The sequence below is a fragment of the Dipteris shenzhenensis genome, chromosome 22 (genome assembly GCF_047967505.1).
Source record: "Dipteris shenzhenensis isolate YYH24624 ecotype China chromosome 22, Dip_SZ_1.0, whole genome shotgun sequence".
Lineage (NCBI taxonomy): Eukaryota > Viridiplantae > Streptophyta > Polypodiopsida > Gleicheniales > Dipteridaceae > Dipteris > Dipteris shenzhenensis.
The window spans coordinates 26,714,511-26,741,599 of NC_141617.1; the positions used below are offsets into that span (position 1 = coordinate 26,714,511).

A 27,089-nucleotide genomic window follows, 5' to 3' on the forward strand; every position below is an offset into this window, starting at 1 on the left:
CTTTTTGCCAACCGATCTATGTTATCTTGTAGACCAGGCTAATTGCAAGAATTTGAAGAGCCATCATGATGATATTCTACTACGATATGCACCAGTTATGCTACATTTTTTTGCTATGACTACCTCTGTCAAAGTGACATGCACAAGTTATGGTCCTTGTTTTCGCTATACTAGAAGGAGACTACCTCCCTCAAAGCACATCGCCTTTTTCATAGAATGCCTTTTGGAAATCGCCCCATGGAATCTTGTAGATCAAGCTAATTCCAAGAATTTTAAGACCCAACATGATGGTATTTTGTGGTGACATGCATAATATATGGTTTGCTCTTTAATTTTTGCTAGACTAGAATGAGACTGCCTTCCTCAAAGCACGTCAACTTCTATAAATGATGTTTTTTTTCGTTACATGCCCTTGTGTGCATGGTCCACTTCATGCACCGTCACAATCTATAAAATGTTTGCACGCGCAAAACATTTTGTTACATTTCTCTGAGTCAACCTTAGAGGTGTACTTAGGCATTTGTGATTGGGGCATGATGACATCAACGAGCACTAAGAAGTGTTATCTGGCACAAAGGAAGACAAGTCTAGATAGTGTGCAGGCTTTTTAGCTCAAGTACCATGACATGGCACTAGAATAGTATAGCACGGACCCTCCTCCATTTTGTATTAAGCAAGATGTATACACAATGTTGTATCACATCATGAAGATAATGGATGTATGTATACCACCAAGTGTTCATACTGATACCACACAAGCTCTATTGGACATGCTTCACGGACTAGCCTAGCATGGGAAGCCTGTAAATCCAAGCAAACAACCTTCCACAATAAAGTTTTACAATGTTTTTCATATAGCTTAGAGTGTAGGTCTACAACTTAGTCCTAACGAGAAGCTCAGACCTGTGGATGAGTGAATATTCATTGTATATTGCCAACATGGCACTTGTATATTTTTGAAACATGTCTCTTGTATATTTTTGCCACATGACTCTTATGAATATTTGAAACACGACACTCTTTGTATCCTTGATGAGAGCAATTTACCAAATCTTAAATGTTAATTTCTTTGTGGATTTGTACTTTAAATTTTAATTGCAATGTTCTAGTTAAATTATTAATTTCAATTTGTCAAATTTTAAATGTTGTTAATTTAAATTTGTGAAAAATTTTACATTTTAAATGCAACATCCTATTTAAATTGTTAATGAAAGTGTTTCCTTGCTTAAGAGTTTAATCAAATTGTTTTTGTGAGCATGCCTAAACTATTAATTAGAGTTTCTTAAATACTTTTGCACGGTCCTAATGCAATAAAGTGTTATATATATTTCAAGTTCTAACATGAGTGTAGAGGAAGACATTGCATGCATGAATGAAAAGCCCCCCAGGACATGCCAAATGTGCCCATGGGTTTTGTGCATCAAGAGGTAGATTTAGATGACCAGCTAAATCATGCAAAGGTGCAAGCGATCCTCAATTAGTAGAGAGAGCTTCAAGTGGAAAGGAGTCTCTTAACTGTACCTACCCATACACTCTCCACTTTAACTGCCATGTACCTTTATAACGTCCCTTGGACATGTTAGTCTCGTTATAATCATTTTTCTTTTTGTCAAGCTACTTAAACATACCCTTATTCACTTCCTAGCACCTTCATCTCCACGTTTTGCCACTCCCTCGACCACCTTTCCACTACCTTGACATATTAAAAGAGTGCTCATATGCCTTTGTCGTATAGTGCCTTTCTACTTTGTGAGCAGCGACCTCGACTTCCTTCACCACAACTGGTATTGACTCCGCTCACCCATAGTTTCTTTCTTACTTACACCCTCTTTTTTGAGTTCCATTTGAAGCAGCTTATAAGCTCTTATTGCTGCAGTGCTAGCTTGTTGTTCTCTACTCTCTCAGGTCACCACCTTGCTTGACTGCCTCTTAGATGCTCTATAAGACCTTTTTCTCGTGGTTCATCTTGCCACAAGTCGTTTGAGTTCAGCGCCTTGACTGTTTCCAACTACGCTGCCTCCACAGAGTGTGGTCGCTTACTTATGGTTTCCTTGCTTACCTTTCAAGCTCATCTCCTAGCCTTCAAACATCTTTGCACTTGGCAACCTCTCTACATTGGCTCCTTCAACTAGTTGGTGCACCTGATGTATTCCCCCAAGCTCGCTTGTATTTGGTCGTGTTGTGCCCAAGCTTCGTGTGCAGTTGTTGATTGTATCGACCTTTCCTTGGGTCGCTCACCTTTAGCACCTCTTGGTTACTCCTTTCCCTCAGCTTGATCTTTCATTTCGTTCTCGTCTGGGGACCTAGGGGGCTCATGCCTTGCCACTGAGAAAATACATCTACTCCATCAACTTCTACCTTACTGAGAAAATACATCCATTCCGTCTCTTTGCCATTTTCTTGCTTTAGTTAGCACCCTTATGTCCTTGAGCTTACGGGCTTTATTGCTCACCATTTCCAACACTAGTGCTCCAAGCAGGTACATAAGATAGCTCTGCTTGGAACCACGGATGCCTCGCAAGTACTCATGTACTATTGCCTTGATCACCTTCCTTTTCCTTTTACTATGCCATTGGTTAATAGCTGGTCGCCTGTCTTTTTTGCTAACCTTGGCCTCTTAAACTACGAACTAAAATTACCAACTCTACTTGCAGGTCTTTCTCTTGATAGCTTGGTAGCTTGCAGTCTGGGCCACCATGAAAACCCTGCGTAGTGATCGCAAGCCCCTCTTTTGCCTCCCTTACCTCCCTTTATGCTCGGACCCTCCTTAACGGCTTGCTAGTCACCGTGCACATTGTGTTTGTGCGTGTTGCCACTGGCTTGCTTCCTTAGGTTACTATCTTAGTTCATGTTCTTTTTAAACTAAAAATTTTTCCTTAACAGTTTTTACTCTTAATTTTTCATTTATTTACATATATACTTGGTTATTCTAATAATTAAAAATTTAACTATTTCTTTTTACATATAGTTTTGCATATTTAGATATACATACATACATACATACATACATACATATATATATATATATATACACATATATATATATACATATACACATATATATACATATACACATATATATACGTATATACATATATATATATATATATATATATACACACACACATATATATATATATAAAGATATACATATACACACACACACACACACACACATATATATATATATATATAAAGATATACATACACACACACACACACACACACACATATATATATATATATAAAGATATACATATATATATATGTATATATACACATATATATATATATGTACATATATACATATATGTATATATGTATGTATATATATGTATATACACACACATATATATATGTGTGTGTGTGTGTGTATATGTATATCTTTATATATATATATATATACACACACACATATATATATATATAAAGATATACATATACATATACACACACACACACACACATATATATATATATATAAAGATATACATATATATATATATACACATATATATACATATGTTGTGTTACCTGTAGTGACTTAAGTTGAAAAGCTTACTTACAAGGTCTTTAAAGTCGTTCATTTTTATTCACTCCCAATGTTCTAGTTAAATTTTATTAGTTTCTTAGGTAACTTTTTTCTTTACCTCTGTTTCTTTTTGCAACTTTTTAATATTGATAGTTATGGTGTGAGCTTAGACTACACCTCTTGTTTTTTTTACTCAAGAAAAGGAGTGTGATAGCTTTCTATATATATATGCCTTAGTACTATGATTACGAAATAGTGGTATTCATGCCTTATTACTTATTGTTGGCCAGACAATGGTATTCATCCATGCCTTATTCATTGGCAAACCATAGTTCATCCTTGCCTTACTACTTAATGATTATCAAATACAGGTATTCATGCATGCCTTATTACTTGTCGGATAGTGGTTTGTGCTTTAAAGCTACTGCTAGAGACTACTAAATATCAGAGGACACCTCAATCATTGAGTTGGTAGAATCCTTATCTCCCGGGCAACCTTTTCAGTACACATGTCATCGATCCATTGACGCAATCCACTCTACCAATCACATAATTTCTCTTAGTATTATATGGCACCACATTTCTCAACACCCCCAAGCCACTTTACACTTAGATTGATAATGACATTCCAAAAGGCAGGGCTGTAGTGGGATCCCCACCTTGTTCTATGGAGAATCCCCTCCTTGAATCATTATCAGTTACTCCTTTCCCTCAGCTTGATCTCATGCCTTGCCATTGAGAAAATACATCCACTCCGTCAACTTCTACCTTACTGAGAAAATACATCCATTCCGTCTCTTTGCCATTTTCTTGCTTTAGTTAGCACCCTTATGTCCTTGAGCTTATGGGCTTTGTTGCTCATTGTTTCCAACACTAGTGCTCTAAGCAAGTACGTAAGATAGCTCCACTTGGAACCATGGATGCCTCGCAAGTAGTCACATACTATTGCCTTGATCACCTTCCTTTTCCTTTTACTGTACCATTGTTTAATAGCTGGTCGCCTGTCTTTTTCGCTAACCTTGGCCTCTTAAACTATGAACTCGAATTACCAACTCTACTTGCATGTCTTTCTGTCTTTCGGCCCTTAGTGGATGCCTAGCTTGGTAGCTTACAGTCTGGGCCACCACTGGGCCACCATGAAAACCTTGTGCAGTGATCACAAGCCCCTCTTTTGCCTCTCTTACCTCGCTTTATGCTTAGACCCTCCTTAACGGATTGCTAGTCACCACGCACATTGCATTTGTGCATGTTGCCAGTGGCTTGCTTCCTTAGGTTACTATCTTAGTTCATGTTCTTTTTAATTTAAAAATTTTTGCTTAATGGTTTTTACTCTTAATTTTTCATTTATTTACATATAATAAACTTGGTTATTCACTAATAATTAAAATTTTAACTATTTCTTTTTACATATAGTTTTGCATATTTATACATACATACATACATACATACATATATATATATATATATATATATATATATATAAACTAGAACATTGGGAGTGAATAAAAATGAATAACTTTAAAGACCACATAAGTGAGCTTTTTAACTTAAGTCACTAGAGGTAACACAACATAGGCAAGAATTTTTATTCACTCCCAATGTTCTAGTTAAATTTTATTAGTTTCTTAGAGGTAACTTTTTTCTTTACCTCTGTTTCTTTTAGCAACTTCTTAATATTGATGGTTATGGTGTGAGCTTAGACTACACCTCTTGTTTTTTTTACTCAAGAAAAGGGGTGTGATAGCTTTCTATATATATATATTTATATATATCCCTCATGAAATTAAGTGCTTCCCCTTTACTAAACAAATTGTGTTTAATTTTTTCCATTAAGCCTTGATTTCTTAATCCTTTGATCTTCATCTTATTTCACTGAATTTATTTAGTGTTTAAATTGAAGGATTACCCTATTTATTTTGATCCGTATTGTCTTTAGTAAGTTTAGAATAATGGATTCTGATGATGATGTGGACTACACCCATCCATTATTTTGTGTGATTAAGATAATGGACCTTAAGTTTGACATTTATGTACATTTACTTAAACTTTGTTGTCATTTTGGTAATGTATGTGGATGTTTTCCAAGGGTGTGGAATTCCCCCCTTGTTGATTAATCCTTTGTATTTATTTTATGGGTGTGGATTACCCCCCTTACGTATTTTTTACTTTATCAGAATTCTTTAGAATGTAAACCCCTGCTATGTTCTTAGATTCCTTTAGGGCTCCTTTTTATCCCAGAATTTTGAAAGGTTTGTTCATGTTCTTTGGTAAAGCGATAACAAGCCAGGGGATACAGGCATTACCTGTCTATCCAAATTCAACTTCATTGTTCTAACAACTAGTTGGTTTGGATGGTGGCAAGTAAGTAGACCCTGACCTCGGAGCTTGGACTACTTGATGGATTCGAACTGTTTGTACTATTTCTTTGCTTAAATTTGCCACCTCAATATAATGAAAAATTCTAGTGCCGATCCTGTTACTTAGGTCAAAGTTATGACAATTTTATTTTCTCACCTCGGAGCATGGACTATCAGATGGATTCAACACCCTTCTCCAATTTGATATTCCTATTTCAAACTCAATATGATTATAAATTCTTAATTTTGGTAGAATTTTTGCAAACTCTCAATTTGCAATGTTTGCATTAGTGTAGGGTGGAGAGTGTAGTTGTGCAAAATCGAGGCAAAACCACACTTTAACTATGCAATTTTCTAAGACAATTATGATTAGGCATTATGTACGAAGATGGAATAGTTCAAAGTGGAAGAGGGTAGTTTTCCATGTGCTAGATAGCAAAATTGAAGGATCCTTAGGTGTTACAATATTTGAGTTGATACATGTAATTGTCAGTTTTAGTTCTTCATATTTTCACATTTTTAGGCTTGCATCATTCATCATACAATCTCTTTAATTTCATTTTCAGTTTTCATGGTAGTATGCATATATTCCTCATTGTTTTCTCATTGTTTTCATGGTAGCATGCATACATCCCTCATGCATACATCGAGCATACATCCCTCATTGCTTTCTTATTTTATAGTTGTAATATTTAAACAACATTATATCGCATTACCACAACATTTAAACAAGCATGTTATGTCTAAAGGTCAAGATCAACTATAAGGCTTAAGCAAAGGTAAAACAAAGAACACTACTGCTAAGGGCCTCAACACATGGATGGGACTAGGATGGGTTTAGGATGGGAATCTGTTTCCCATCAAGGGTAAATTAGTACAAGTGGTTAGGGATGGGCTTAGAATTGGGATGGCCACAAGTCCTAAAGACCCTAAGAACTAGAATGCAAATCTCTTTTTTAGGGATTGAAAAGCATGGAATGATGACGAGTGTACTCTGCCATACCCTAGTTAAAATTCTCTATTATTAGCACAAGGTTGAATGGAGTGTGTACTCTTCCACCCGACTAATCCTACATGTGGTGGGCATGGGAATAGGATAGAAAATTTATCTTTGAATATGGATGGGACCACCCAATGAGGAATCAAATCTTGTCAAGATTGTATGGGGAATTTGATCCCATGTGCTGAGACTGAAGCCCGAAAGGGACCCATTTTTGTGAGAGTTAGTACATAGAAATTCCCTCTTCATTTTTGTGTGTACTCTTCCACCCGACTAATCCTACATGTGGTGGGGATGGGAATAGAATAGAAAATTTATCTTTGAATATGGATGGGACCACCCAATGAGGAATCAAATCTTGTCAGGAATGTATGGGGAATTTGCCCCCATGTGCTGAGACTGAAGCCCGAAAGGGACCCATTGTTGTGAGAATTAGTACATAGAAATCCCTTCTTCATTTTTGTGTGTACTCTTCCACCTGAGTAATGGGGATGGGAATAGGATAGAAAATTTATCTTTGAATATGGATGGGACCACCCAATGAGGAATCAAATCTCGTCAAGATTGTATGGGGAATTTAATCCCGAGACTGAAGCCCGAAAGGGACCCATTTTTGTGAGGATTAGTACATAGAAATTCCCTCTTCATTTTTGTGTGTACTCTTCCACTGACTAATGGGGATGGGAATAGGATAGAAAATTTATCTTTGAATGTGGATGGGACCACCCAATGAGGAATCAAATCTTGCCACGATTGTATGGGGAATTTGCTCCCATGTGAGACTGAAGCCCGAAAGGGACTCATTTTTGTGAGAATTAGTACATAGAGACTGAAGCCCAAAAGAGAACTAGTACATAGAAATTCCCTCTTCATTTCTCTCTTACTCTGAAGTCCTTCCCATGTCGTTGCTTCCCTACATCCATTTCTCTTATTCCTTCTCTAGGCATGTGCTTGTGGCTTCCTTGAATCATTATCTAGTGTTCTCTCATGCATATTTGCTGCGATCAACCTTTCACAGAAAGCACTCACCTTATTTGGTCTCATCAACTTTGCACTGAAGGAGGCTCATGGAGGAGCTTTATAATTATAAAGAAGGCGTTTTCTGCAAGTCCTTTCCCCAACGCAATGTTGATGCCGATTTGTTGCTACCTCCCGGCCCTCTGTTTATCTTTCTTCTCCGCCTAGCTAGGATGTTGCATTCATCAAATCGTATTTTTTGCCACTCTTCTCTCTGCAATTATCACCATTTGATATGCTTGCAACACAACTAGCTTTCAGACTTCCTTTCTGGCATAATGTTTTCGTGGGATTAGCGTTTTGAAGCTGTACCGCTGCTTCTCGTTTTTCCTGAGGTTTCTCTCACTAAATGAAATCGCACAAAGTCCCCATGGAAAGTAAAGTCTTCCAAGCTACGTCCGCCATGGACAGGAAGCTGTCAGAACAGTGGGAAACACAATCTACAAAATTTTTTCTCTCGACAGTTTCTGGGAGTTTCGTCTTAGCTTGTGCATCAAATCTCTTTTGCACTATTTTGTTCGCACTTTGTGTGAAAATTTTTAAGAATAGGCACGTTCTCGTAAGATCGCTTATGTATACAGGTTCTAAGATGAGTGTTGCTGACACGCCTACTCAGGCTGAGTTGCATACAATTCAGCTGTACGATAATCCAGGACTATCCCGAGAAGATCCTCTAGAGGAACAAAGGTTGCGCGACGCTGAGTTGAGACGCGAGATCCTTTCAGAGATCCAGAAGTTTTGTCTTCCTCCAGCGGTACCACTGCAGGAGCGCTGTACAAAATTAGCGCTTGATCCGCCCAAGACAACGATATTGCCCGAGCACAGTGCTTCATGGAAGAGACCTCCGAGTGGGTCAAATGCTGAGATTGCACTACCAATCACAATGCGAATGCCATCGACGAAGCTACCCGAAAATCCCGATACCATGAAAAAGAAGATATTCACAGAAGCTTTGCTTGAAAAAGTAGAAATCCGTGTAGAGCCGGGGTCTACAATACTGTCAACCACTGTACGTCTGCGGGATGGAAGCATGAATCTGTTATCGGGGCTACAGAATCTTGCAGAGCGGGGTATCGAAGTCGATGCCGGTTGCACGCTTCAAGTTGGAGAAGCGGCCATCTTTTACAAAAGAAGTAAGCGTCGTTCCTGATTTTGTTTCTTCATTTTTGTTCTCTGCACTCTTAAATGATTTTGTTTCTTCATTTTTGTTCTCTGCACTCTTAAATGGATACCTTTGCTTGTAAAAATCTTAACTCACAATCTACCTAAACGGCCTTGGTCGCCTCAAATTTAATCTGAGCTGTCACATAGAAGCATTTCCAGAAGGAGAATGTGCTCGGCCCATTTGTGACAACTAGATTCTGTTGAGGTGCAAATTTAGCTTCCCTCATAGAAACTAGCCTTTGTCTGCAATATTCAGGCAAATCAAAAGCATTAGCAAACGCATACACAAGAATGAATGTTTAGCAATCACATTTCCTAATCTCAGGATAGAAAAGGCAAAACCGACCATGCACATGTAGGGGTTGTCTCCAAGGCAAGCTTAATGGGGAAGTCAGAGTGCTCTCAGCAGTCAGCTTGTTACTTAAAGAAGAGAGGGGAAGGGGAGAGGTGACGAGAGGGACGAGGGGAAGGGAGGCAAGGATAGGGGCAATGATTATCGGACAAGGGGAGGGAGAGGGGTTAAGGGGAGAGGCGAGGAAAGGGGAGGATCTTCAATGAGTCTTCAATGTACTTGTAGCCTCCAGAATCGAGGACGCTTGATGGAGGGTGCCACCGCCAGGGAGATAGGGGAGGGGAGAAACACGGAGGGAAGGGGAGAGATAGATGCCAGTAGGGAGAGGGAGGAAGGAAGGGGATGAGAGAGAAGGGAGGAAGAGTTGAGAGAAGGGGCGGAAGAGATTGCAAGGGGTAGCAGGTTGCGCATGAGCGATTGTACAAATATGAGCAGACTCGTCTGCATTAATTTTACCGTAACCATACTAACTACTTACCCTAATTTTTCATAAGGGGCGGGCAAACAAATACTAATAAGTTTTTGAGTTTTATTCGAAGGTGGGACATAGTGGCCTTGTGACCTACTGGAATGCTATCATTGAAACTTCAGATTGTCTACATTAAAATCTAAAAGGTTCTCCATAGCAGGCTCAAAACGTATCATGAAAGGAGAGATATCTAGCTTACCTCATAAGTATCAAGTTGGGAAAATCATCCAAATCTATTGTCTATCAACAAGAGGCACCTTGCTAGTAGCATGTAGATTGAGTGGCAAATATGTATGGGTAGTTTGGGCCGATTCTTAGTTCAAGTCCTAGGGGCAGCTTGGGACATGGTCTTGGTCATCCCATATAGGGTGCTGTTTGGCACTAATAAAAGGAACAAAGCTAAAAAAAAGAGCACCTTGCATATCATCATGACACATCAGCATATGCAGATGGGGTGCCACTAATGATTATTATAGAGAAATGTTAGGGGGAGGAGCACTTCAATTGCAACTACTTTATGAAATGTTAAGGGGAGTGGTGCTTTAATTAGCACAATTATGTTGTTAGGGGGAGAGATGAGGAATGCAAGCATAATGAATATGTCTATTGGTCTCATTACTCCAAACCCAAGGATTTGCCATGGGATAATACATAGTACATGGGAAGACAAGGAGATCTAACCCCCTCATCTCAAAATTGACCTTGCCTTCCTAGCCTCACTATGCTCCCTCCTTGTCTTCTATTATGAGCTATTCCTTTACAATATGCATTCTTCTCATTATGCTATGGATAGTCACATCGTGAGTTTATGAGAGAAAAGACATATTTTGTGTGTGTGTGTGTGTGTGTGTGTGTGTGTGTGTGTGTGTGTGCACGCGTGCGTGCGTGCCTGTATGTGTGTTTGTGTGTATGGGTTTCTGTCTCCGTTAAATTCCCTCAGCTTGACAAAGCAATTATGCTTCATCTCATTAGTTATTTTGCTTCATTGTTGCAATGGGATTCACTTTGATGGCTGTGTGAGGAATCTATTTTGAAGGTAGATGATTAAGGCTTACTGCTTTGTCGGCCTCTTTCTCTAGAATTGCTTTTCAAAGTCTCTCTCAAGCGTAGCAATATGGAATTTGCTTGTACTTCATGAGTCATATCATGAATCATTTGCAGTTGTGTGCATGGTTGTCTGCAATAGTTGATCTTGATCAAACTAATTCCTTTGTTTTTTTAGGCAAAGGGTGCTCATTCTGCTAATGTGGAGACAATGTACAAGTTGGTAAATATGACATGTGTCCATGGTGTGGATTTCTTTGCATATGTTATGCCTTGGGATTCTCTTTTTGATGCAGTAAAGAATCTCATTCATTTTTGTCTAGTTTGGGTCACTCTTATTATGCACGCACGCACGTGTGTGTGTGTGTGTGCGTGCGTGTGCATGTGTGCGTGTTGTTGAGATATCAAGCTCCACTCGTGATATGCCAGGGTGACCGTTGTGCATTTATGTCACCGACTTGTTAGCTGCAGATGCGGTTGGTACACCGCCCATGAATAATAGCTGGATGACAGCTATCTTTATGTACTCTAGTTAGTGGCTCACTTAGTATGCCACCTTAGTTAGCTGAGTTTGGTTTAAGACGCACATATAGGGTTCACCTATTCTTTTGTACTTAGAGTTCTTTTGGCTTTCACAACTAAGAAGAGGAAAACTATTTTCAGCCTCCACCTTTGTGTATATTTCTCCATTGTGTATGTGAGAAAGCTACAAGTGAGACTCCTTCTTGCTCTCCTACTCTCTTCACATGGTATCAGAGCTCAGTTCGTGGTAAGGAGCTCAAGAAAGCAAACCAAGTTCGCGGTGTCCTAGTAAGAGGATCAGTGTTGCTTTTCTTTTTTTCGAGTTTAAGAGCAAATCTCTGTAGGTAGCACAGCCGAAAAGTGCAAGAGTCCACTGGGACGCCCTTCGCAGTGTGGCAAAATGGCAGTATATGCTACTTTGGGGCCCATTTTGGTGGCGGAAGTTTTTCGTAGCCACTCAAGAAAGTGCCCTATTTTTGTTGTGCGACCACTGTTCTGCAGGTCGGTGAAAAGTTATCGCAGAAATTACATCGTATGCCTGTGCACAGAGATATTGGGAGTGACAAAATCATTCTTATTGCTTGTTGATACATAATAGTCACTAGGAAGTGAGTGTGTGGTCAAATACCACTTTCGTCAATTTTGCAGATTTACCCTTGTGAGACAGAAGTTGTGTTTTTTTGCAGTGATAGAATATTTTGTAGTGTTCTTTAATGGCGTTTGATGCTCTTTCATAGATTGTCACTGAAAAGCTTGACAAGAACAACTTCCAAGCATGAAAGTTTAGAATGACGAATTTCCTTAAGGAAAAAGGCTATTGGGAGGGGTTCATTACTGGAGCTAAACAAGAACCAGTTATTCCTAATTTTCCCAATCAATAGGAGTTGCAGGCATTTAAAGGTTGGCATGAGAGATCCAGAAAAGTTATGTACTGGCTGTCTATTAGTATTTCAGATTCTATGATTGTGCATATTTAGGATGTAAGCACGTCGAAAGAGGCATGGGATACTTTGACAAAAATGTATAGCACAAATATGTAAGCCAGGAAAATGCAACTCAAGTAGAAGTTGCATAATGTACAGAGAGAAAATACGAGCATCAATGACTACCACATGAAGGTGAAGAAGATTGCAGATGCACTTGCTTCTATTGGGTCGCCAGTGGAAGATGATGATTTAGTTTTTGTGACCTTGAATGGTCTAGGAAAGGATTATGCACAATTCTAGACATCCATTGCCATCCGTGAGAATTTTTCTGATTTTGAGGAGTTGATTGCTCTTCTAATTTCTGAAGAGCAGAGAAATGGTGGTGCATCTTCTTTAGGAGGAACTTCAAAAGAAGCTGTCTTCTACTCAAATGCTGAAAGAGGTAGAGGTAGAGGTAGAGTTGGCCGTGGTAGAAATCAGAATATGCAGCAAATTCAAGAAAACAAGTCCTATGGAGTAGGATGTGGTAACTTTAGAGGCAAGGGGGAGCCAAAGAGGTCATGGTGGATGGCAGAGAGGCCAAAATGCAAACAACAATGCTGAATGCTACTACTGTGGTAAAATGGGTCATATGGTTAAAGATTGCTATAAAAAGTAGAATGACATCATGACTGAAAAATTACAGCAAGGCAATTATGCATTCTCTAGTAGACAGGGTGATGATAGAAATGAGCATCTGTTTATGGTGCAACACATGACTAATTCTGTGACAAGTGCAAAAGAAGGCAATGATGTGTGGTATGTTGACTCAGGTGCATCAAACCACATGACAGGTCATGCAGAATGGATGCAGGATGCAAGGAAAATGGAAAGACTAGGATTTGTGGAGACTGGTGATGATACTGCACATCCTATTGTGCAGATTGGTAAAATTCCTTTGTTTATGTAGGATGAAAAAAAGAAATACCTATCTGATGTATTTCATGTCCCGAATATCACCAAGAACCTAGTTTCTATTGGTCAAATGGTTGAGCAGGGCTTGTAGGTCAGATTTAATCCTCATGGATGCTTTGTTGAGGATATGAAAAATAAAAATTGCTTGATAGCAAAAGGGAAGAAGAAGAGCATGATGTTTACATTAGATGTGGACATGCCTGAATTGAGTGCAGCAATGTTTGCACACGGGACCGGTGTAGTTGCAGATATTGATATCTGGCATAAACGCATTGGTCATGTTCATGTACAACGACTTAAATTAATACAGGCCCAAAATATTGTTGCAGGATTGCCTAAGTTCAAGGTTGCTGAAATGCATAAGGTATGTGAAGCCTGTCAATTTGAAAATAGGCAAGGAAACCATTTCCTAGACATGTTCAAGAGAGTAAGAGCCCATTGGAATTAATCCACTCTGATGTGTGGACTACTAAAGCTGCATCTATTGGAGGCTGTCATTATTTTGTCACTTTTATTGATGACTACAGCAAAAAAGTTTGGGTGTAATTTATGAAAAAGAAAAGCGAAGTCTTTGGGCATTTCAAAGCTTTTAAAGCTATGGTTGAAAAAGAAACAGGCCTACAAATAAAATGCCTAAGGTCAGCAGATGGAGGGGGAGAGTACCTCTCAAATAAGTTTGCAAGTTTCCTATAGGAGCATGGCATAAAGCAACAATATTCATGCAGTCATACCCCACAACAAAATGGACTTGCAGAAAGGAAAAACAGGCATATTGGAGAGGCATCTCGTGCCATGCTCAACGAAAAAGACTTGCCAGATTATTATTGGGCTGAAGTAGTTGCTACAGTAGTCTACATAATGAACAAGACTCCCACTGCAGCAATACATGGCATGACGCCAGAGGAGAGGTATATTGGTAGGAAACCAGATATTTCTCATTTGAAAGTTTTCGGTTGCATTGCCTATGTTCATGTGCCAGATGAGTTGAGATCCAAGTTGGATCCAGAAGTATAGAAGTGCATCTTTATTGGTTATTCTCTGAAGTAGAAAGGGTATAGATGCTATAACCCTTCTACTCGTAAGTTTACAGTGAGCGGAGATGTTTTTGATGAGATGAGCAGCTGGTATAAACCAATAAATGCGATTGATGATGTAGATGCACAAAATGGTAATGTTGCACTGAATTCACAGCAGCAATTACAAAATATTAGTGGACCTCTAGTGTCCTCTAGCAGTGGTTCACATACTTCGCCATGGACAGGTAGATTGAGATCAAGAGGATCTTCTCAAAGCAATGTAGATAGTGGTATGCAAGTATCACGAAAAGGAAAAGAGAAAGTAGATCAGCCCATGATTGATGTGAATGTAGGTCACTCTTATGTGGATGGTGAATCCAGTGGCTCATAACAAAGCCTTGATGATGAGTTGGGTATTCCTTCTGTTGTTACACTGGGAGTAAGGAAGACAAGGGATGTTTTGAGAGCACCTGGTAGTGAGCCTATTTTGTGCAGGTGTACCAGAGCTAGGTATCCTGTGGATAGGCTGAAATATGATGGATTTATAGCCATTCACTATGCCTATACGGTCATAGGGATACATGAACCATAAATGCACAAGGTGCCCCTTTGGCTAGTCCTGGCCAGTATATAGCATAATAGGCTCCGCCACTTCTTTTGAGCAAATGGAAAAATGAAAGAAAGCCATGGATGAAGAAATGGATGCCTTGGAAGCAAATGCTACATGGGAATTGGTGCCTTTGCCTAAAGACAAGAATGCAATTGGCTGTAAGTGGGTTTATAAGGTGAAGCACAATGCAGATGGTTCTGTGAATAGATAGAAGGCAAGATTAGTTGTCAAGGGGTATGCACAGACATATGGCATTGATTATGAAGAAACATTTAGTCCGGTTGCAAGGATGGCAACCGTAAGAGCAGTCATTGCTATGGCTGCATCAAAGGGATGCTCTTTACATCAAATGGATGTAAAGAATGCTTTCTTGCATGGTGATTTGCAAGAAGAGGTCTATATGGAGCAGCCACTAGGTTATGTTCGTGCTGTTCATCTTGAGTTTGTTTGCAGGTTGAAGAAATCCTTGTATGGCTTGAAGCAAGCACCCAGAGCCTGGTCTGAGCAGATAGGATAGTATCTTGTCACTATTGGCTTTCAAATTTCCAAGGGAGATTTCTCACTTTATGTTTAGAAAAACAGAGAAAGGCATTATGCTGCTTGTGATTTATGTTGATGATTTGATCATCACAGGTTATAGTGATGAAGATATCTTTCATGTGAAAATGCTATTGAAGCAGAAGTTTGAGATGAAGGAGTTGGGAGAGCTGTGTTACTTCTTGGGATTGAGGTGATTAGATCCACAAGTGGGATATGGCTCTTGCAGAGGCAGTATGGATTGGACATGCTGTCCAAATATGGGATGACAGGTTGTAAGCCTATTTCAGTTCCTTTGGAGTAGAATGTGAAGTTGAGCACAAATGCAGGTGAGCTTCTGGAAGACCCTACTATGTACAGATGCATAGTAGGAAGTTTGATTTATATGACTATTACTAGGCTAGATTTGAGCTATGCTGTTGGGTTGGTAAGTTAGTTTATGCAAGCTCTAAGGAAACCGCATTTGGATGTGGCTAGACGCATACTGAGGTATGTGAAGTCCACATTGCAGTATGGACTATTTTATGAGAATGGGGTTCAGATACAGTTGTATGGATACACTGATGTTGAATGGGGTGGTAGTATTTCTGATAGACGATCTACAAGTGGATATATGTTCTCTTTTGGGAGTGCTGTAGTCACTTGGAGCAGCAAGAAATAGCCTACAGTTGCCTTGTCGAGCACAGAGGCTGAGTACAGGGGTGCAGCAATGGCTGCATGTGAGGTAGCTTGGTTGCATAAGCTACTTTATGATATGCATCAGTCTACAGATGGGCCAGTTGTCATTTATTGTGACACCATGAGAAGTATACACTTGGCAAATAACCCAGTCTATCATGCTAGAACAAAGCACATTGAGGTGCATTATCACTATGTGCGGGAGAAGGTTCTAGTAGGTTTTATTGATCTAGTTTATGTCAGCACAGAGGATCAAGTAGCTAACATATTTATGAAGGCATCGGGTGTAGAGAAGCTGCGCAAGTTCAGAGACCTGCTTGATATGTAGGAATTGGGATTGAGCTCAAGGGGGATTGTTGAGATATCGAGCTCCACTCGTGATATGCCAGGGTGACTGTTGTGCATTTGTCACCGACTTGTTAGTTGTAGATGCGATTGGTACATCGCCCATGAATAATAGTTGGATGACAGCTATCTTTATGTACTCTAGTTAGTGGCTCAGTTAGTAAGCCACCTTAGTTAGTTGAGTTTGGTTTGAGACCTACATATAGGGTTCACCTATTCTTTTGTACTTAGAGTTCTTTTGGCTTTTACAACTAAGAAGAGGAAAAGTGTATTCAGCCTACACCTTTGTGTATATTCCCCCATTGTGTATGTGAGAAAGCTGCAAGTGAGACTCCTTTCTTCTCTCCCACTCTCTTCACACGTGTGTGCATGTGTGTGTGTATATGTGTGCGTGTGCGTGCGTACATGTGTGTGTATGTGTGTGGATTTCTATCTCCTTTAAATCCCCTCAGCTTGACAAAGCAATTATTCTTGATCTTGTCAATTCTTTTGCTTCATTGTTGCAATGGGATTCATTTTGATGGCTGTGTGAGGAATCTATTTCGAAGTCTGTTAGCTCTTTCTCTACAATCGCTTTTTCAAAGTCTCTCTTAAGCATAGAAAAATGGAATTTGCTTGTACTTTATGGGTCATATCATGAATCATTCGCAGTTGCGTGCATAGTTGTCTGTAATAGTTGGTCTTGATTAAACTGATTCCTTTGTTTTTTAAGGCAAAGGTTTCTACTTTTCTCATTGTCCTAATGTGGAGACAATGTACAAGTTGGTATATATGGCAGGGGTCCATGGTGCGGGTTTCTTGCATATGTTATGCCTTGGGATCCTCTTTTTGACCAAGCAAAGAATCTCATTCATTTTTGTCCAGTTTGGGTCACTTTGAAAGTGTTGTCGGTACCTCTTCTCCCACATTTCTTTTATCGCAACTTTGTTGGGCAAAGAACTGCATCTTCCCAAGCAGGATTTCCTAGTTTTGAGCATAGATATCCAAGTTCACATACTTTGGGTTATGGAACAGCCATAACTTCATGCTTGGATATTGATTATGGTATGGTGCATCCTTTTCGCACTCATTTTATATTTTTTCTTCTTTCCTAAATGCATGTTACAAATGTAGGCAGATTGGTCACTTCACTCATTGTTGCCCGTTGCTCTCATGTGAATCTCTCCATGTGAACGACACTTTGCCTCTTCCTAAGGGTTCTCCTGCTCTCCATTCTGATAAGTTGGACCGTTATAATCATAAAACGGAATGGCGGTGGGTGCATCCTCAAGGCAAAGCTTCTCTCATAGCGTCTCCTTTGGTTGCCATATGATATCCATTTCAGGCTCTTTTATTTTAGGATACCCTAACTCTTGAATCTCAACTACTGATATCCCCGATGGCTCCCCTTCATGTTGCTTCTTTCTTTGGTGCTTCCACATCCTATCGTGTGGATGTTTCAGACCCTTAGGGCACTTTTCAGTTCAATAGTCTCATTTTCAAGGAGTGGAGTCTCGCTCACCTTCTCCAGTCATTGAATTGCAACCTTTTGAGTTACATGTGGATATATCTACTTTAGAAGTAGTTAATGCTAGTAACGAGGATGAATATTTGCAAGAGCATGATAAACATGTGCTTTCTCATGAGCCTACGAGTACTTTTTCACTTCAAGATATGCATCCTATGTTCCAACAAATTTTTGACTCGGTGATTCAAAAGTTTCGTTTACTTGGCTATGTCAAGAAGAAGGTGCATTTTATTGATGGTACCACTACTTCACTCAATGGTTTTCTGGTACACCAAGGGATCATGTTATCTTCATGTCCCCATCACATGACCTTGTATAAGGTTTCCCACACAGTAATATATAGTATTTCTGAAAAAACGAAGTGTGTGTGTGCGTGACTTAAATATTCAACTTTCAGTACTTTTTAAAGCTAGTTGTAGATGACTTATCCCCCACTATTTTATAACTCATTTTAATGGTTCTCACCTTTACTCTTTTCATAAGAGGGTGGTCATCACATTGTTATATATATTTATATTAAGCATACCTTAATATTGAGACCCTAGACAAGCATATAAGTGCTCTAGCAACCTTATTAGCCATCTTTTTTCAAAGGTCAACAATCTTATATTGTGATTATATCCTATTGGGAGGTCATAGGTCCAAATACTATGGTAAGCCTCTCATCCTAAAGGGATCCTAAAGGTTGTGAGTGATCTCTACTTTAGATGTCTTAATGAATAATGTATGCAAGATTAAAGCTTCCAACCTGAGTAAGACGTTGAATTTATCGAAACTCTTAGCCCCATGACATGCAAGCAACCCTCATAGGCGGTCTTAATGAGAGTGAAGACAATGTGAACTTTACATTAGAAGATGAATTTTGTCATTGGCGATCTCCATTAGTTTGTTAATCTAGATACTTTAATTGACCTATTGTAAAGGCACTTAATCTCAAGAAATGATTTAGAAAAGATCTTTATTTTTCAACAGAGAAATTCGATCAATTTCTTAGGTGAAAAGACTATATAGAGGCCCACATTGGTTAAGTTTAGATTTAGGCTCAGTTTTGTTTTCTCTATTTTATTGGGCTAATTAAAAGCTAATGTCTATGGGATAGCTTCAAAACTTCATGGAAAGAGGGGATTTAAACAGAAGACATCCACTTTGCACTCTTAAGGTCTTACCATTAGGCTAAATAAGGATGATGTGAAAGAAGTACAATATAGGTATGATAAGAGGGGAGGGCCTCTCTCCCTCATAAGTAGAGTGATTTCCTCACTATTCACTCTTGACTTTCTATCTCTACTCATTTTCCTAGTGATTGATACATTTTGAAATCCTTTTTCCTCATTTTCCTAGTAATTAATACATTTTACATCATTTTCAATTTGGAGGACATATTGCATTGCATACAATTTTCTTATTCTCAAGTTCAATATTGATTATGGCTCCTTTTGGGCAGATGAACATGTGGAGATGTTGTGGTTTCAAAAGGGTGTTCATGATGTTCCTATCGTTACTAGCGTGACAAAATTTCAAGGTAATATCGTGACAAAATTTCAATGTAATATGGCTGAACAAAATGTCTTAATGGGGCCTTAATTAGCTATTTGATAAACAACTTCATTAGCACTTTAGCAAGGAATTGGAGCTAGTATAGTAGGACTTCCAAATTTGGGTCGAGGCTTTGTTGTTAGCTCTTTTATTGGTTGACTATTTATGCATTTGTTGCATGTGGTATAGGAGTGTTGGTGATCAAGGGAGCACACATAGTGGGAGCTGAGATCAAAGCAATAACGGGCAATAAGAGCATAACCTTAGTTGTTTTGGAAGAAAGAAAGGTACTAAGACATAAGTTGTCTTGGAAGAAACAATGCTCCTAAGTTTATTGTTTATTATATTTTTGTGTCTTATGGTATTGGCCTTCTTTAAAAAGTCCCAATTTTAAAAGTTGAGCATATAGCTATAGTAGCTTGAACTAATATATTTCTTTTACATCATAGTATTGGAGAATTGAGAGCCCTCCATACAGATTCTAACATGTGGTGCTCAAATATTTCAAAGACTAGAATTTCAATGTTATAGAGGAACCATAATCATGTTTTATGGAATGATAAAATAAGCCCTTATACTTGTGGATTCATCATAGTGAAGCTCTAGGAAATGACAAAGTGCAAGTTTATATGACATACAGCTTTCAAATGGATTAGAGGTCTTGTTTGCAAGAATACCAAGTCATGAGGTTCTTTATGAGAAAGAAACATTTATATATGCCACCAAAGAATTCAAAGTAGGAGAGCATTCGTTGGTCGTTCGAAGCGAGGGGAAATCTATTGAGCCCTACCATCATCGAGCTACTCTCTTTGGTATGATTGCTTCAATACTTTGATATATGAAAGAGCAAATAGTGGACCATGATTGTTTGCTTTATGGTAATGATTTGTTTTACAATCACCTCTTGTACTTTACTCAATAAATCTTGCATCTACTAATCTATGTTTGTATTGGATATCCTTGGATTATTTATTGTGTAGTCATTTCCATAATGATAATTAATTTAGCATCCATATGCATTGTGAAGCATTCCTCATGCTTGTAAAATTTATCTGTCCCTTTTAACATTTGCATCATAGTTTTAGCTAGCTTCCAAGGTTATTTTACAATGGATATTATGAATGATATAGTTGTCTAATTTTTCATGCATCATCCAGGTTGGATTTCAGCAAGAGTCACGTGGTTGATTATACTTGGGTTCAACATTCTACAAGTTATTTTATTGCGGCCAGGCCGCCCATTTGGTTTTGCAACAACCTATCAATTGATAATTTGGACCCTAAGCTGGTGTTTTGTGGAACGTTTGCTGGGTCCATGGTATTCTTACATCTTGGTTCTATTATAAAATCGTATAAAACCCACCTTCTTTAGCACCTCCTTGAATTGTAGGCTTTCCCCTTGAGAATGTGAAGTAGTATCCTAGAGACTCATGAAGGTCCTTCCCTTCCTTGTGTCTCAAGTGTCAATTGAATCTTACAATCATTGATATAATGCTATTATTTATCCGACGTTGTTTAATTATTTCACTAACTTTAGGTTTTCCATACAATGAAATTAAAATTTGAGTCAAGATTTTTAAAAAAAAATTTTGAGTCAAGATCATTGGAACTTCTTTGAGACCCTATGCATCTGAATCTTATGGATCAATTTGAAGCTAGTAGAGTTGAACATCATCTATTTATTTAGGATGTTTTAATATCAAATTATACTTGCAATGTCTAATAGAAATCCTACCATTTTTCATGTGTTTTGAGTGACAATAGGAATCTGTTATGTGACCTAAGTTTCTAAATATTCTCTAATGATGTTTGAGCAGGATTTTACACAATCTCAATCTCTGGTTGCTTAATCAACAAAAGCTATCAAGAGTAGATCCTCCAACCACAGAAGTGCCAGTGATAACTGCTACACATCTTTTTGAAAATAGAACTGGCATGGGAAGGACAAGGTTAGGTTGCTAGTATCCAAAACATCAAATTGTCAACATGTTATAAATTGAATTAAAGGTGATATGGTGTTTTTAAACGTCAAAATGTAATAAATTCAATTAAAGCTCAATTTCTTTTAGTTGAATATACATTAATGTTGTCCCTTGAGAATTGCTTGAAGAAATATGATATGTGTTCAAGTGATAACAGTGCAATGTAAGGCGAAATGAGCTTATTGATCCAAGTAGTGAGCGCACATGATTCCATGTAAAGGAAAGGCATTAGAAACACTGCTGGACTTAGATGTCCTGAAAGAAGACGTCGGAGTGCTGATGTAGCACGATAAAGATGCATAAAAATAGTTCAAGAAAATAATACGGGTAAGCTAAGGGGGAGGAAACTGATTCCATCTCCCATTGTTACGCCTAGGAGTTGTTTAGTCCTCGTTATGACAACCCCGGTGCATCTCGGGGACTACCCACCTACGTAACGCACTTGCACCTCCCCTCCCTCTTCTTCCCTCAAGCAGATTATACCTCCCTCTACGTCCTCACCCTGCAACCGCCACCGCTCTCACTCTACATTCTCCTGTTGCAGCTCTCCCCACTATCTCTCCACTTTACTATCTCCCTTCCACTACTCTAGATGATCTCCACAGAAAGCATCAATGTGACAATCCATATAATTGCAACTCCATACTTCCTTCATAGGAACCGTGCTGATCACCGATTACTGGCCCTCAAAGTCTGAATACATAAAGCGTCCACGCTAAGTGCACACAGTCCGGGTCCTAGGACACAACGCTAAGTGCACACAGTGGAATGGTATGAATACACCAATTGTAAATGCAAAATGCATCTCCCTCATGCATCGATTGCAAGAGGAGCAGTAAAAACATGGGAATGGAGAGGCATTGGGAGAAAAGGCTTTTTTACACAGGAATCAAGAGGATGTAGTAGGGAAAAAGTAGATAATATAACTGTCTTAGTAGGTCACACACATGAATCCAAGAACATGCCCAAGCTCATCCGGGCTAAAAACAAAATAGGCATGAATATAAGAACATGCCCAAATTCATCCTCTATAAACAAAACACATAGTGTAGTGTCAATCTCATGATAGTCACTCACAAGATCAGAAACCATGAACTCCAGCATATGCATAGTAGGGACGAGCTACTATAAGATTCCCACTGACATCATCAATGATCCATGGTGGATGTAGACCATAGTATAAACATATGCTCTCATGCATACACCCACAGATACTTCAACATCATTTTATACAAAGGTTTTCATATTGAGGTTTTGTGAGTACTCGTGATTGAAAGGACAGACTCATCCACGATAAAGGTTAGCATTAAAGGCAAAGGGTAGTCAAAAAGTGGTCCACATTCTCTTCCTTCAATTTCATTTTATACTCCAGAAAATGAGGAGCAATTGAATTTATAGGGCTAAATAAAGATGTTGTCAAATATGAGTATGATAAGAGGGAGGGCCCCCTCCCTTATAAATTGAAGGATTGCTTTTTTTAATCACTCCCCTCTCCTATCCTTTCCACCCCTCTCTCCTCATTTCCCCAATAATTAATACATTTTCTCAATTTGGGGCCGTAGGCAGATCAATAAAAATAATGATCCTATTGATGATTAAACTAAATTCTTTTTTACCGGAAATTTATTTTTAAAAATCAATTATTTATGTCGTTATGTGGATGGTTTTAGGGACGAAAATGATGAGTCGGGAACCGATGATGATGAAGTTGCTAGCAGGCTGGCTATCGAGGCCATGCAATCTTCCCAAGTGATGGTGCCTGTTACCGACCCTAACTGGGAATGGCCTTGTTATCAACAGTGGTTGTCCAAAGGAGTGTGGCGCACGCGCTACGAAATTAAAGAGGCAGAAAAGAAGACGCTGGAGACTCCACCCTTTGAAGTAGTTACTCGTGTCCATCGAGATGGTCAAACGTCGGAATTTGTCAGGATTCGTTCTTCTAGCCTTATTCAAGTTGTCAAGAAGTGCTTGCCTCATAACCCGAGGATTTCCAAAGGGAAGCTCATTGATTCCAAACAGATGTTTCTGGCCCGTGAAGGTCTTCGCAGCTACTCGTCGACAAAAGAAGGCACATCGAGTGAGGCAGTTGATATTGAGGCAGGGCAGTGGTATGCCAGGCATCTCTTACGGTTTGTGGAGAGAGAGTTCGAGGATACATTGGTGCAATATGAACGGATGAAGAGGGAGGGTTGTGTTTCTTGGGACATGCTTTGGACCTTCTTTATTCCCGATGAACCTGTATGCCGAAGGTGTCAAATCTCGAACCAACAATGTTATGCCACAGTTAGGCGAGGAGATTACACCAGAGGCGACCAGTTTCGTTTGGAGCTCCATGTCATGGACTACAATCTCGAGAGTTACCACAAGTGCACGCTGATGTATCCTATGCATATGTACGACGGCGAAGTGCCCTTCACTTCTTTACAGGTGTGCCCTATGTCTTTCTTTCCTCAAAGGCAGGACATGGAAACAAAGTTTCGCAACATGGGTGAGCAGTTCTACAGTGTGGCGATGGAGCAACCCTTCCGCTTCATGCAATTCCAGGGATCCATAAATTTCATGTCTTGGACTGGTTCTTGTTGGCAGCTGAAGAAACTGAATGCAGATGGTCGTGTCATGATCGACTTGCTTAGCTTCGCAAGGATGAACCCCGACTACCCCCTTGACAATGCAGAGCCACCATGCGAAATACTGACAGGGTCGTCGTCCTCCGACTATTTCACGAAGATGAGGAAAAAGCCAGGCATAGAGGAACTGAGGTTTGCTCCCGCCATCGCGTATGGATTCTCGTTTCGTTTGAAGAAATGGGGGTGCTTCGAAGTTTGCGGGTTGCGACCTATCACATTTAACGACGCTGCATTTGAAGGTTTAGTGATGAGATCAGATGAGCAAAAGCAAATGTTGATGAGCGTGGTGGCGCAATATGTCGATCCTGACGGCCAAACAGCAACAGCAACGGACCCAATCAACAGCAAGGGTGACGGCTGCATAATTCTGTGCCACGGACCGCCAGGCACGGGCAAGACACTGACGGCAGAGGCTCTAGCGGAAACACTGCATCGCCCGTTGTGGTCAATGAGTGCGTTTGAGTTGGGAAGCTCTCCGGGAGATGCGGAAAGAATGCTGGGCCAAATACTGGAAACAGCGCGGAAGTGGCGTGCGATTCTGCTATTGGACGAAGCAGACGGGTATCTGGAGAAGAGGAGAGAAGGGCTAGACGTAACAAGAAATCTGATGACGGGGGTGTTTCTGCGGCTGCTAGAGTACTACAGCGGGGTGATGTTCTTGACGACAAACAGGGTGAAAGCTTTCGATGAGGCGATATTGTCCAGGATGTCGCTGACCATAAGCTATCCAGCGCTGGACGACGCGCAAAGGCTCAAGATCTGGGAGCCTCTTCTGGCAAGAGTGGGATTGCAAGGAGTGACGTGCGATGCGCTGCTGCAGCATGAATTCAATGGTCGAGAGATCAGGAACATCGTGAGGGTAGCACAGACATGCGCTCGCAGTCGGAAGGAGGTGCTCAACATCCGCCATGTCTCCAAAGCTATGGATGTTATCGCCGCTGCCTCCAAGGAGCTGCATCAACAAACTGATACGTAGAGGTTCTCTCTGGAGTCTGAATCCCGACTTAATCGAATCGCCAAGTTAAGGTCATGAAGGTCCCATAATCCGTTGTTTGAGCTTTTCTGATGTTTATGAATTGGTTAGGGAGCTGTTTGGAGTTGATTGATCATTTTGTATAAAGCAAGACGCTGCTGCTACATGGAACAGCTCGACGGCATTTCTCTCATCGATCGTTGTGTCCATCTTGCATTCTCTGCTCAGTTCATTATAGTTGCCGTTAGTTGCTCAGCATTAGTCGTTACGTAAATTGTGGAGATGTTGTGTTGGAGCATGAAAACACAGAACAATCGTCTCCCTCGAAACACATTACGAAAGCACTCGGTACTCACCTTTAATATAATCACTGCTTCTTTTAGCAACACTGATCAAGACTTGCGATGACTTCCAATAGACAATTCGGTGTCAAGCTGATGCATTTGCTCCTCCGAGTTGATTGCTGCAACATGTTTGAAGACCTCAAGCTATTCTTTTTATGGCCATGACTTTATCCTAGAAAAGAATTTCATAGTGCATGCAAGAATGTGGCACAACGAATCGAATAATTCAATTCAACTAAATTCGGTGCCAAGATTTCTAATCTTGCTCCTTCATTACCTATACCATCTTATAATTCGAATCCTACCCCTATGAAGATAGATTACATAAACAGCTTCAAAAGAATCCATTTGACCCTAGATTCAAAATGAGTAGCTTCCTTATCGGGATCAAAATGGAAAACCAAGATGTTTCCTTCGTAACAAATATGGCATGTAAGAGAATATTATAGGCTCCTTCAACATATGCAAAACTCTCACTTTTGAAACCTCCACCTTCCTCGTTTTGAGAAAAGCTCGTTGGGAGCCATGACGCGCATGCAGGATCCATCTTTAGAGCTTAGATCTCCTACAGCTATAGCATTTACAATAGTAGAACCTTTTTTCAATACTAAACCTATTTCGCTCTTAGAAGCTCTTTGATGCACTTATAGAAGGGTCTTTTTATTTATATATTTTGCCTAGCACCTTTAAAAGCAAGAAAACGATTGGCAAAAAAAAGGAAGCAAGAGAATGACTTGGCATTGTTGCTCATCTCAATGATCATAAAATTTTTAACATGTCCAAGGTCGTAGGTTAAAATCTCAGAATATTGCCCCATGGGTTCAAACCTCACAACATAACCTTCTACAAGGCATGCCTTTGTAGGCTTCCTCCTACCATTTTAACATGGCCTAGGTCGTGGGTGGAAATCTTAGAGCATGGCTTAGTGGATTCGAATCGCATAACATGGAAAATGTGTAACATTTGACAAGGCTGGCCTTTGGTCTGAATGATTTCAACTTTGATGAAAATTTTAGTGCCCAAGCTTCTTGGACCTGCTTCATCTTCTCTCCTCTTCTCAACACTAGAATAAAGATGAAAATGTCCCTCTTTTCTCAATAGCCATGGGATCTTCCTACAAGAGAGTGGAATCACATGATCTGCTAGGGGAGTGATACCTTCAATTGGTCTCTACATCAGCAAAGTAGCTCCACACATGTTGGTCTTCCATGGGCAATTTTTGCCAAATGGAAAGTTAAAGGTAATCATAACAAAAAATTTGGACTCAAAAAGGGCCCTGTAAGGGAGCCCTTGGGCTGGTGACATGGAAGAATAAGGTGAATAAAACACAATAGAATATTGGCTGGTGGAGGGCAATAGAATATTGAAAGTGGCCTGACTTCTCTATTTCTTTATTCAATGGCCCAAACAATGAGGTGGAGCACCCACTTGCTGCCTCAACTCTCCCATCACGTTTTTTAACTATAACCAAACTGAGAAACCTAGTTTCTCAACCAAACTTGAGCCATTTGGCCTGAAACCAAATCCTCCCATCCAACTACCACACTCCTTTCATTTTGTCTCATTCCTCTTGCTTCCCCCTCATTTATGAGCACCAT

The 27,089-nt window shown here is 39.7% G+C and overlaps 2 protein-coding genes across 2 annotated transcripts; both read left to right on the forward strand.

Moving 5' to 3' along the window:
- Positions 1-7,732: 7,732 nt before the first annotated feature.
- LOC147887942 (uncharacterized) lies at positions 7,733-23,628 on the forward strand. The gene is made up of 8 exons (XM_087393256.1): positions 7,733-9,039; positions 19,475-19,552; positions 19,756-19,853; positions 20,207-20,378; positions 20,724-20,883; positions 21,383-21,514; positions 23,218-23,500; positions 23,596-23,628. Exons 1-8 carry the CDS (start codon positions 8,256-8,258, stop codon positions 23,626-23,628), a joined length of 1,740 nt encoding a protein of 579 aa, XP_087249382.1. The 5' UTR covers positions 7,733-8,255.
- Positions 23,629-23,639: 11 nt separating this feature from the next.
- LOC147887943 (26S proteasome regulatory subunit 10B homolog A-like) lies at positions 23,640-25,295 on the forward strand. The gene has a single exon (XM_087393931.1). It carries the CDS (start codon positions 23,723-23,725, stop codon positions 25,148-25,150), a length of 1,428 nt encoding a protein of 475 aa, XP_087250057.1. The 5' UTR covers positions 23,640-23,722; the 3' UTR covers positions 25,151-25,295.
- The last annotated feature ends 1,794 nt before the right edge of the window (positions 25,296-27,089 follow it).

Excerpts from the sequence above, each read along its gene's own strand:
- LOC147887942 (XM_087393256.1), top strand. The coding sequence starts at position 8,256 with ATGAAATCGCACAAAGTCCCCATGGAAAGTAAAGTCTTCCAAGCTACG. Across the intron at positions 19,553-19,755 it reads TAGCGTGACAAAATTTCAAG|GAGTGTTGGTGATCAAGGGA; the intron begins GTAATATCGTGA and ends CATGTGGTATAG. Across the intron at positions 20,379-20,723 it reads TCATCGAGCTACTCTCTTTG|GTTGGATTTCAGCAAGAGTC; the intron begins GTATGATTGCTT and ends TGCATCATCCAG.
- LOC147887943 (XM_087393931.1), top strand. The coding sequence starts at position 23,723 with ATGAAGAGGGAGGGTTGTGTTTCTTGGGACATGCTTTGGACCTTCTTT.